Genomic DNA, 12,774 nt, shown 5'->3' with positions numbered 1-12,774 from the left:
CAGTTTGATTTCATATTTTTCTAAAATTATATATATATATATATACATAAATTAAAACGTCCTTCCGAAGTGGGCGACGGGATTTCGATTCCGGCTGCGGACAGCTTCTTACGGACGACCCCCAAAAAACCTCTTCTTTTTAAGTGCCGACAGCAATCTTTTTATTTCGTACAGTAGAATTGTTGTGTTATTTCTCCTCTGCTACTCCATAGAACTTTCCCCCCAATCCTATCAAAAACAATATAAAGAAACCTCATTTGAGAACTGTCTAGCTAGGCTAGAATAAACAAGGCCTAGTCTAATTCCTTCGAGCATTTGAATGCTCTAAAAGTTTTATAAATTTGTGAAAAGCTTAATATTCATTCTAGAGACACATCTCTATCAATTACAAATAATTCAAATACTTTTCCCCAACCATAAACCCCTCCACGAAAGTTATACATCTAAGCTAGCGGCCAAAACTGGATCTCACATGACCAAGCCTTAATATAAAACCTAAAAAGATAAAAAAAAGTTTTAGAAATTTTTAAAAACTTCTATATCATATCCAGACACACTGACCTAAATATTCCAAGTGCTTCAAGCCGAGAGCTTGTCAAGATCCTCCAACTAAAGCCTAAACTTAACCCTAAGGATCATGGGTCTGAGCTTTGACATCTATTTTATATGTTCCTTCTAAACCACTACTTCAAATGCTAGCCCATTGTTTGTAAATTTTAAATAATAAATCTAGGAGCCTCATAAATCAAAATAAACCCTTATTAGGAGGTCTAATACTAAGCCTCTGCAAAATTTGGTATTAGACTATAAGGTTAAATCAAGAGAATATTTGGAGAAAACAATTGCATAAAGGAGCTTTTTCATTTGGCGTTTAGGTAATCTTCTTTCTCATGTTGTTTTCCATTCAATGTGGTATCTTTTCATATAAAAGCATAGGCTACTTTATCTAAGGGTAAGTCTATAAAATTTATGTTGTTCCTCCAACAGTTAAACCTACAAAAATGATCAAACTGTTTACCATAACTTACTCTGAAAATTTACTTAAGTGGCATCAAATTACATTGAATTTGTGAGTTCAACAAAAAAATTAATGTCTATCATCTTTGGGATTGGTCAAAACAAAAAGCCCTTATTTATATCTTTAACGTAAACAAATTAAAATCCATGTTTTTAGCTTACTTCTCTTAACTAATTAAGTTTTCATATGATTTTATGTGACCAACTTTTTTATGCTTTTAAATTCCATATCATTTTACATCATTTAATTAGGACATATTAGCAGGCATTTACTCTTACCCTCACATTTTAAATTAAATATTTACTAACACAATTGCATTTTTTAACTTATTAATACAGCATGACACCTAAATCAGCTATTATGGAGCAAATTGAAGTATTGGACAAAATAGCAGAGGAATAATCATGAAGATAAGCTAGAGCAAATCTAAAATTTCTTGGAGGAGAATAATCAGAAAATGCAAACCCTTCTAAATTTCATGATAAAAACAGACAAACTAATTGAACGTGAGATTGCAGACTCTACCTTTAGCACCCACCCAATCCACCCCTTATAAAAATATTCATGTGGAGAAAAATCATTTAAGACCCAACCAAAGGAATATGAATAATTCTAGAAATGAAATGAACTAAAAATGATGGATGCCTTTAGTGACCCAACTGAGAAAAGCAGAATAAAAGCTCTAACATCTGATGAATTCAATAATCTCAATAAATTCCTTAATATAATACGAATAACTATTAGAAAGTAATTTTTTTCAAGATAAACTTTATTGGCCATGCAAAATTTATTAGTCAAATATTTTGCGAAAAGCGAAAGACTAGGCAGAGAGCCTTAAATTGGGTAGAATATTAAAATACAATGATTGAAGCATTATCTTAGAAATCATGACCAAAAATTTTATAGATAAATGATGACTCTTATATCAATCACTGTTTACTTGAACATCATTGACTATTTAACAGTCAGAGCACAGTGCAATATCAAGGGTTGACAGCTTGTCAATAAATTCATCATAATTCTTAGAATGAATATTAGAAATGAGGGAGAGTATCAAAATTTTCAAATCATTTTAAGATACATTTTACTTTGCTCGCCTCATTGACAAGCAAGAAAATGTTCTCAAACATCCTTGTGAATACAGCACAGTTCATCTTCTATTCCACACAAAGGTTTACTAGACAAAACCATCCACAAGTTGGCGAGCGTGATACTAAATCTAGCTTCTGGAACAATAAGAACATCATTTATTTCAAATTCTTAAGAAAATGACACATGTAGCATCAGTGTAAGGCTTAAAATTTATTTTTATAGGAATATTATAATCAGAAGGATGAAAAAATAGAAGAGATTATTAATTATACACAATTGATTGATGAAAACTTGGAAAATATAAATAACACCCTATCAGTGTAATGAGATGTCAAATTATATAGAATAATGACTCAAAATACTGTAGGAAAAAATATCTTCAACATGAATTATATGTAATGAAAGAAGATGTAAGTTAGCGTATAAAATAGATAATATTATGAATGTAATATATACCCAAGCACTTAAAAAGGGAAAAATAACAAATGAGCTCATCCAAAATCTTTTTATAAGAGATAGGTAAACCACACAATACTTCTAGTCATTAATTGAAATATGATGCTTACAAAAACGGGATGCTATGAAAAACATGTGTAATGTGATGTCTTTCCTAAAAACATAGAACAATTACCCTTGGGTGAATCTTAATTGTTTAATATGAATGTCATTTCTTATAACTAAGAAAATACTTAATATGCTTAAATTTAATGATCAGATTATCAAATTTTATTTTGTAAAAAAAGTTGATAAAATCATCTCAACACCTTCAAATAATCCCAGATCAAACCTACAATTGGACCACCTACTACTCGCAAAGTTGATAAAATCATCTCAACATAGACATAAATATAAGAACAGCGTCAAATTCAATTGCTTAGAATTGGACCACCTACTACTACAAAGTGTCAACATAATAATGACTAGCGAGCCACAACAACAGTTCTAGAGAAATATACCATTTGTGAGAATGTCGGGTTTAAGATCATAGGAAATTGAGATTTATAGATAGCAACTTCAGAATTCATCTATAGCATTACTATTTCAAACCATCAAGCAATCACCATTTAGGATAATATATCATTTTAATCCCAAAAGTTCTCCTAATAAGATTGATGTTCCTACACAAGTATTTTCAAATTCTACATATACATTTCCAATTGATTTTACTGGTATACAGAAAAATGTGAAGAAATAATATAAAAAAAATCAAGCAAGCTGAATCTATGAATAAAACTAGATCAACAAAAGAATATAAACAAAGTGATTATGTAATAATTCCATATCAAATCTAACTGAAACACCTCCAAGTTGAAGTACCCTCATGCAATAGAATGAGGCCCATTTAAAATCACATAAAAATTAAAATTAGCGTATATTTTCTTGAATTTCTATATAATATGCATACAAATCATATATTTAATAGTAAAGATATAAAAATATTTCAAAAAAAAATACAGTACATAAGAATTTGGAGGCTATGACCAAATGCAAATGGATATTCAACCCAACATCCTAGAAACTAGAGTAGAGTGTATAATGACAGATTAAACAACTAATTATGACTTTAAAAAGCACTAATTCCAAAATAGATAGAAAAACACACAACCTAGTGATTATATATGGCTTCTAAAGGCTGATTTGGAGAAAATGGTAGTTGCTCTTGTAGAAAAACATCTGAACATCCAACACTTTAAAGAAGAGTTTTTTAAGGGCCAAGAGAAAGAAAGCATCACAGAAAGCTTTTGGAACGACCACCAGAATTTAGAGCAAGAAAAAAATTAAATGTATCACAAAGAGCGTGATAAAGATCTATATTATTAACTCAAGATTTAAATATTTAAATATTTTAATTTTATTTTGTAAAACTATATATGTGTGTGTAATAATATGCAAAATCATGGAAGAAATATTTATTCTCGTGAAATTAAGCAAATAACATACCTTGCATAACTCTTGGGTCGGCCAATCGATGGTTTTTGGAGGGTAATCTCCCTCCTCTAGTACAAAATAGTCTCTCCTCTCCCCCTTTTACTCTTAATAAGTTTGCATTAAATTTTATTTTGGACTATTTTTGTTCGATGGAATGAAGAAGAAAAGATGATTATTGATTGAAAAAAATTGGGATTTTATTACAAGGTCTAAAAGGGCCTTAGTAATCAGCCACTTCAAAAGAAGATTTGATGATCCCCTTCCAATTTGTTTGGTGAGTGATAGGCTTTCTCACTTCATTTATTCTTATTTCTTGTTGTAGTATTGTTGTGCTAATTTTCTTCTACATCTCCGTACAATTTCATCCCCAGTCCTACCACAAAATATTTGGAAAAGCCAATTGAAAGTTGTTGAACAATGCTAAAATAAAAAAAGAAAAAGACATAGTATTGTTCCTTTGAGCATTTGGAAACACAAAGCCCTTAAGAAAATTGTGAAAGTCTTTATACCCATTCTAGAGACATATCCTCATCAATTATAAGTAATTCTGACAAATTTTTCAACCTTAAATCTCTCTACCAAAGCTGAATATCCAACCCTAAGTTATGACCAAAACTGAATCCTACACGAAATAGTTATATAAAACCTAAAAAAAATATCAAAATCCCATAGAAAATTAAAAAATCATCCAAATAATTTTTAAACATACCAATTACAGCCCAAATATCCGATGTGTTTTCAAGCATGAGAGTTGCTTGGATTCTCCAAAACTAATAAATAAAGTTAATCCTAAGGATCATAGGTTAGGCCCTATTTTGAAAATATTTTAAGGGATGTTAACCATATTTACTTCACAACCACAAATCCAAACCCTAGCCAATTGCTTTATACATCTTTAAAAACATTTTTTGAAGTCAATCCAAAATAGACTCTCATTGAGAGGTCTAACCCTAGGCCTCTGCCACTGTCTGAAGTTTTTAAAAATCACATGGAAATGTCATTCACGAGAGAAATAGAAGACATATAATAGAAATAATTGGATGATTTCATGAAGAAAAATGTCACTAAAATCAAATTAAAAACAAAAGAACAACAAAAAACTTAGCATCAAACAATATAACAATTGAATTCACAGTTACTCTCCAAAATGTTAGTGATAGAAAACAAAAGGAGAGACATATAGAAAGAAAATATGCTCACCGCCATGATAAGGAATTTTATGAATCCAACCATACCAATGATTGAAAGTAGGCTGCACCAGAGAACTGTAAATAATGATGCCGTACCCAAATGAAATAATGAAGTAACACCCCTTATGCTGCAGTCTAGCCAAATCGCAGAAAGAAAAAATGCCAATTTGCCAAAATGCAAAATCCAAGTACAAATCACAGGATACACAAACTTGATTCTTGCAATAACATAATCATAGGTATTATGCATATAGCAGATTAAAGGAGAGACCCGAGGTTTTAGATGCTCAATCCATTCACTAGCAATTTTAAGGACATGTGAAGCAGATCTAAAACTCCAATCACTAATAGTATGCAGAGATCCAACAATAGATGCAGTACTTCCTACTGAAAATCTACTAAACAGGTTGTTGCTAAGATTGCAATTATAATTGAGCATCACTCCATTAGATTCAATGGACATGTACGCATCTGATAACAAGTCATTTTCTGTAATGTCAGCTGCTTTAAAAGACATATCTGCTCGTGCTGAACTCTGGTTACTACTAAATGACTTCTCCCTTAAATGAACATCAGAGGTTCTTTGCTTGGAACTCCTAACAGTCCCAGTAGTCTCGGTATTTATTCCTTTCTTAACAAAAGGATTGCTCGATCTGACTTGGAAATCACCATTTGGCTGATCATTGTGGTCACCTTTTGCTTTCGTTTCTTTGCTTTCAATGGAAGACTCATCCAATGATCCTGGAATTACATTTTGAAATTTGTTTGTCTTGCGATCATAACCATTTCTCGGTTGACTTCCTTTTCGAGCCATCTTATATTAATCTTTATAACAATTTGCTTACCAATAAGAAAAAAGAGTCTAATTGAAAAGTATTTTCCATAGATATGTAGCACCTGTACAGCAAGATGACAAATCAGCCTGCAAGAATCTCATTAGGATAAAACTGAAACACAACCACTAATAAAAAAGGATGAGAAGGTGAAAAGTTGTGGAAACCAAACAAACTTAAGTTGAGAACACAATTATGCAATATATACTAAGCCAAACGTAACCAAAGAACCTAGCAAGTTATTTGTAAGCGTAGTAGGATATAATAGTAAATTTTCTTGAGACAGTTTATATAGGATATAAAAATTAATAAAATTGATGGGTGATGGCATAAACATTATAACTTGGGATCCATTTGGAGGGATTGTAGCTGTATTCAAAATAGATGTAGAATTAATATTGGAAAAGTAATTTTTTTTTAAAGTTATTGTGTATTATAAATATTTTTTCTTTCTTTTATAGTCAAACAACTGCTTTGATTTAGCTACCACAGAATTTTTTTGAAGTACCATGAGCGCTGTAGTTAAACAGAGGTATGGCAGCTGCCTAGAAAGTACAAAAAGGTTACTCCAAATGAACCCTTAAATTCCAACATTAATAAAATTAAATTGTTTCTAGCATTATATATGATGCCTTTGCTCAATAAAAATTTAAGAATTTCTTGGACAAGAGTTCTTCATTAGTCCGCATAATTCCACTATCTTGATGGATGATCAATATCAAATGCTTCATTTAAAAAAAAAAGGATATAGAAACGTGAGTTATTAATGAAACATTTGAACCGAGCACCAACCCTAAACAAAATATGAAAAAATTCCATGAAAGAACGTTTTTTCACATTCAAAAAGTTAATTTTATAGCTAATTTACTGGATCGCAAATTCACAACAAAATTAAAAAGGTAATTTTGTTGCTGTAGGTGTGCATAGAAATGATGGTCCATCAAACTGAATGAAAGGGGTACTTCTTTAACAAAGGTTTCTTTTTTATCATAAGGTGATCTGTCAAACCAAATCGAACAGGGACTTGCCCAATAAATGTTTTTAGGCCTTAGGATTCTAAATGCAAGCTTCAAGTGATTACACCAGTATACACACGTTGAAAATATTTAAGAATCGAATTTTGTGAGTTTTCTAGACCATTAAAATTTCATCAAACTACAATAAAGAAGATTCGTCTGCCTGCTATATCAAGTTACCATTTCTGCTGAAGTTGATGTTCACCTAATAAGTTGCTTATGAACTAAATTACATGAGCTTCATAGAAGAAAAGGAGAAATTGATATTTACTAACTAAGCTGTTTATTTACATAACCCCGCAAGTCTCAGAAATTCAAGATCATTCATTAACCAGCTAAAGTTATGTCTAGTAATAAGCTAAGTTAGGCCCTATTATTAAAACGTGGACAAAATCAAGACAAAAATTGATCATTTTCTAACTATACTAAAGAATGCATATGTGCTGAAATTTATAATATTCTAAAATCATGAACACCTATAAAAAACCAAGAGTTCAGTTTTAAAGAACGGTAACCAAGCTATCATGTAATAAAATTAAATTAATATCAGTTCTAAGTTTAAAATTCCAACTTGTCACCCTCTACGATTAGGAAGGGGATAAATGGTACAGCAAATGTCATCCCACATGGATTTCCAACCTTCAAAGTTTTTTTATAGTTTCTGAAGGCGTAGGATTTTTTAAAATGCATTAATATGCAAGAAAACATATAGATTAATTTTTGGGATATTGCCCGATAGTACAGTTCAAAGTTCTGATGAACACAACTCCAGCACCTCCTCATGATGGAGATGGAAAAATGACACCACAACATGCTTTGTTTTGTTGTTTGAAATTTGCATGCAAATGTAAGAAAATGATTTAAGCTCGATCTACTTTATTAACCATCACATATGCAAATTGAAGCACCCGAAAGTATCGGCTAAGTAAATTTCTGGACTTTCATTTTCGAAAATGTTTTAACTGTTCCACTTTTACCCTTCCTTAGCTTGCTCATCTGCCACTAGCAAGAAGTCCAATAATATATGTTAAATATGCCATTTCCTTCTCATGGTTTAATCTGATTTGTTGCTCCACTTGCATCATCTCCACTTTATATACTGCAGTTATTAGCATGCAATTACTATCAAAAAGTAGAGTAGCTCACACTGTCACAAATAGCTAAAATTTACACAACTGGATAAGGAAAGAAAAAAAGAGGACTGAACCAGAGGTTCTCTACATCATGTAACTGGATATTAAATTGGGTGACGCACTTAATCATATATTAATTTTAACTTTTCTTGCAAGATTAAAAGCATTCTTTTTATATTTTCCACTAAATTCCATTTTTAATTAAAAATTATCATAAAATGGCATACTCCCGCTGAGCCTCCTCTTCTTTAATAAGTTGTTTATACATAAGCATTTGAGAAGCAGATGTATTCAAAATATAGCGTAAAGTAAAGTTCTTGTATCTAAAATACTTTGTGGTATTTGGTACCTTGTAAAATAAAGTTAAGAGTAATTTTCTTGTATTTCTCTTATTGCAAGTATAACAAATGTTTTATGTGCTAGAGCAAATTATAGATCTGAAATGTAACAAATTTCTACTAAGTTGGTTATATAGACAAGCATGTACGGCCTCCAGCAGGGTTTAAAGGCAATATCAATCACAATGCGGTTTGCGAGCATGAGGGTTAACAACTGTGGACATGAGTGTAGTCACCAACAAGTGCAAAATCGAAAGGGTTCACAAGCGCAAAGTCATTAAGGGTCACCGGCAAGGTCCGCGCAAGGGATTGTGAACAAGTGTGAGGAATCACTGGCGAGAGTGAAGGGTTTAACACAACAAATAGGTTATGTGATATTTTGAAATAGATCAAAAAGGGGGAAACTTTGAAATACAACAAAAATGAACAAAAGAACTGAGTTTCAAAATCCTAAATATTTTCCTTTAATTTATTTTTCAACTAACCAAATACCTAAATTTCTAAAACCTTTTCATTTAGAACATAATACACTCAAAACCCTGCAAGCCAAATAGCCCATTAAGCTAAAGGTGCCCAATTAAGCTTTTTAATGTGCCTAACAGAACTAATCTTATCCTAGCTACGTTAATTGAAGAATAATTCAAAACATTTTCATTCTGTTTTACTTCAATAAACAATCTTGTTGAACATGAAAATATCATAAGAACTCGATTCAACCCAAGTTGGCCCGATTCAAGATAATTTAGCCAAGTTAGAACAATAAAAATGTTAAACTTGCACGAATCTGTCAGAGCCATAGTGAACTAGGTGAAGCTTTTACAAACTTGCCAAAATCATAGTTAACTTGTCAAAAACTTATAACAAAGACTATTCAAAGCATACCTAGCAATACTAATCAATAACATTCATTTAAGAAAGTCAACGAGTTCATTCATAAGTCAACAACTTCCACTAGTTATGCCAGTGACTTCATCAAAAAAGATACGAAACATCAACAAATAAAATGGTGTGTCATTTGTAGAGGACTTCAATCTAGTTATTAGCTACTTTAATATAATTAACCTACACCTCTCATGAATTTTGCAATAAGCAAATATTGAGCCTTATTATATATTTTTCTAATTTATATATTTCAATATGTAACAGTTTCAATAGCACCGAAGAATGAGAATTAAGCAACCAATCATTGTTCTTCTTTCTCATTAAGCATTCAAGTAAGGTTCTAGTATCATCACAGATTATTTTGGGTCCTACAATTGTATACCTTGCTCTTTGCACCTCACAAATAGGAACAACAAAAGCCCCATGCTTTTTATGGCTGTAAAAGTAAAAACTGTAGCAAAATTGAGGTGTTTGAATTGTTCAAAATTAATTATGTGCGTTCAATTAAGCATAATTTACCTGTTGTTTGGAACAAACCTCATGCACCTTATATAAAAATAAATATTGATGGTAGTTGGAAACCATCTAGAGCTGGAATTGGAGGTGTATGTAGAGATTTTTTCGGAATGGTTATCTGCTGGTTTGCATCCCCTTTGGTTCCTAGCTCTGCGTTAAGTGTTGAAGCTGATGCTTTGGTTTTTGGTCTAATGATTGCTAATAACTATGGGTGCAAATATATAAATCCAGAAATGGATTCTTTTTTGCTTTGGAAGTATTGCAGGTTAAAGGAAGAGCACCATTGGAGTATAAACATCCAGATGAAAAAGATTGCAGAGATGACTAAGGATTTATCTATAACCTGGACTAACACCAAAAGAGGAGGTAATAAGGTTGCGAATTGGGCTGCGAAATTTGGAAGTTACCTTACAACTGCTGTTATTTTTGAACATGTCAATTTGTTGCTTAATAAACTAGTTTATGATGATTTGTTGTAGTTTTTTGTCTTTTTGGGTACTTTGGAGGGTTGAGTTGTATTTTTATTTTTTAGGAGAGGAAGCTTAAGTTTTTTATTTTTTGCGTGAGTTGTATGGGGATTAGTAGGTTCCACTTGCCATTTGTTGTAATTTTTATTTGATAGAATAAAATTCCCCTATACAGGGGTTTAATAAAAAAAAACAAAAGCCCCATGCTTTGATTTGTACATTACACCTCCAAAACATTTCTATATTTTATTTCCTTCCTTTTTCTTTCACAGTTAAGAAAAAACAGCTAACTTCATAATTCCTTTCATTCCTCATCCAAATAAATTAAAAAATAAAAGAGCAGAGAGAACTTAGTAAACTGTATCATGTGACAATAATCATGAAAACACTAAAACTAGTATAAGCCGCCATCTTGAGAAGCAATTTCAAGCAGTCAATATATCAGAGAGAAGCAAACAAAGTAATTTTTTACCACGAAAAGAGCGCGTCATGCACTTATGCAATGCAATTGACACGCAAATATTAAAGTCTAACATCGCTTGCAACTGTCCGCCGTTCACTCTTACAGAAAAAAGCGAATCCCATACCCCTAACATCCAAATCAACCATGAAAGAAAGTCAAACTTATTCAAAATTGACCTCGGCAATAGAACTTAGCAAGGAGAAATAGAAGGATGGATAGAAGCGGATACCTAGGAACCGACAGCTGATAATGGGAGTGAGAAAATAAGCGGAAAACTGGAAGCGGGTGGAGAAATCCGAAGAGCTTGGGGTGCAAGATCAGTTCCCCTCTTTCTGGTTTTGTCTTCTTCTCGTGCAGCGCTGTAAATCAGAGTTATTACACGGAGAAAAACGATTGCAGAAACATGTTTTCGACAGTGTTGAGAAACTCCGATGCTCCACCGCACAAGGTAGAACTAATTTACTGTACAAAGCGATTTGCCGCCTCGGGTAAAAAGTTATGTCCCATTGCTCAAAATTATGTGAATATATAATGCATGGAGTATAGGGTCTCTTTGGCGCAGCTGTGGATTATTTATAATCTGCTGATAAATAGATTATTCTGATAATCTGATAATCTGTAGATTATCAGAATAATCTGGCTTGCTGTTTGGGTCAGCTTATTCAGACTAGCTTATTGATGGTTAAATGACATTACTGCCCCTGTGTGATAAAACTGTTTGGGGCAGCTTATTCAGAATAGCTTATTTGTAGAAAAGAAATATATAGTGCAGAAACATACGATAATGACAGAGATATTCTAAAAGATATCATACAGTTCTCACATCGGCTACGTCGGTCGTCAACTGCACAGTCAGCCTGAGAAAACATCAAATTCACATGACTGCTGGCATGACTGCTGGCAGTGTAATATGTGAGACTATCAGCCCACCTGAAGAAACCGCAACGAGCTGAACACCTTTGTCACAACCATAGAACTGCCTCCCAAAGCTATGCTCCGTACGTGACGTTAGCAACGGAGACGGTAATCCACAATAACACAAAATCCCTCTGTCCGCACCTGATATCCTGGAAGTCATGTTTGTTTAACTGCGAAAATAACAAAAGAATCAATGTTGGTTTAAGGTATTTTAAAAGTAACCAAAATTAAATACATATGAATATAAACCTATAACCTTATTAAAGTAAAACTTGGAAGATCAACAGCCACAAATAACATCTGTGATAGACTCCCTTAAAGAAATCATATCAGCCAAACCTTCACCTTCTTGATCTCTAAATTCATTAGAGTCTACATCATCCTCGGGTAATGAACTCCCACACACAATTCCAGGAGTTTGGTCGAAGACATTCAGTTCGTCATTGTCAGTCATACTAAAGTCTATATCTGATCGTGAGGCATGTCTTCGGATGAAGTTATGTACTGTCATTGTTGCAACCACAATATGCAACTGCTTTTGGAAAGAATACGACGGCATATCACGTAGGATGACCACATAGGATGACCCATTTCTTCTTCCAAACCCCAAATGTTCTTTCAATTACCCTGTGTAAAGATGAGTGGCATTTATTAAACATTTTCTTTCTGCCACGGATGGTGTCACTCGCTCTCTCAAAATCAGGAAGATGATATTTTGTGTCAGGATAGGGCTTCCGGCAATCCCTTTGCATAGGATACCCGACATCAACCAGATAGTATTTTCCTAATACGAAAAACACTGTTAATAAAAAGATTACATGCTCAAATTAATAAATTACAAAGCAACACTAACCTGATGGGGGGTGAGGGAAACACTGTGATCTATTCCTAGTGGCAAATGAGAAAATCCGACTGTCATGTGCACTCCCTTCCCAGCCTGCCACTACAAAAGTAAAGCACATGTTGAAGTCGCATACAA

The 12,774-nt window shown here is 32.7% G+C and overlaps 1 protein-coding gene across 1 annotated transcript in view; it reads right to left on the bottom strand.

Moving 5' to 3' along the window:
• Positions 1-11,366, bottom strand: part of LOC110036835 — a 67,841-nt gene extending 56,475 nt beyond the window's left edge. Inside the window, exons 1-4 of the mRNA XM_020741368.1 lie at positions 11,107-11,366; positions 10,887-11,003; positions 8,056-8,177; positions 5,240-6,126 (exon numbers count right to left, since the gene is read on the bottom strand). Of these exons, the coding sequence (XP_020597027.1) occupies positions 5,240-6,043 (804 nt within the window). The 5' untranslated portion in view covers positions 6,044-6,126; positions 8,056-8,177; positions 10,887-11,003; positions 11,107-11,366. The remainder of the gene's footprint in view (positions 1-5,239; positions 6,127-8,055; positions 8,178-10,886; positions 11,004-11,106) is intronic.
• Between the last annotated feature and the right edge of the window lie 1,408 nt (positions 11,367-12,774).

Source organism: Phalaenopsis equestris, unplaced genomic scaffold (genome assembly GCF_001263595.1).
Source record: "Phalaenopsis equestris unplaced genomic scaffold, ASM126359v1 Scaffold211561, whole genome shotgun sequence".
NCBI lineage: Eukaryota > Viridiplantae > Streptophyta > Magnoliopsida > Asparagales > Orchidaceae > Phalaenopsis > Phalaenopsis equestris.
The sequence above is the reverse complement of the archived record's forward strand: the minus strand, read 5'-3'. Positions and strand labels throughout refer to the sequence as shown.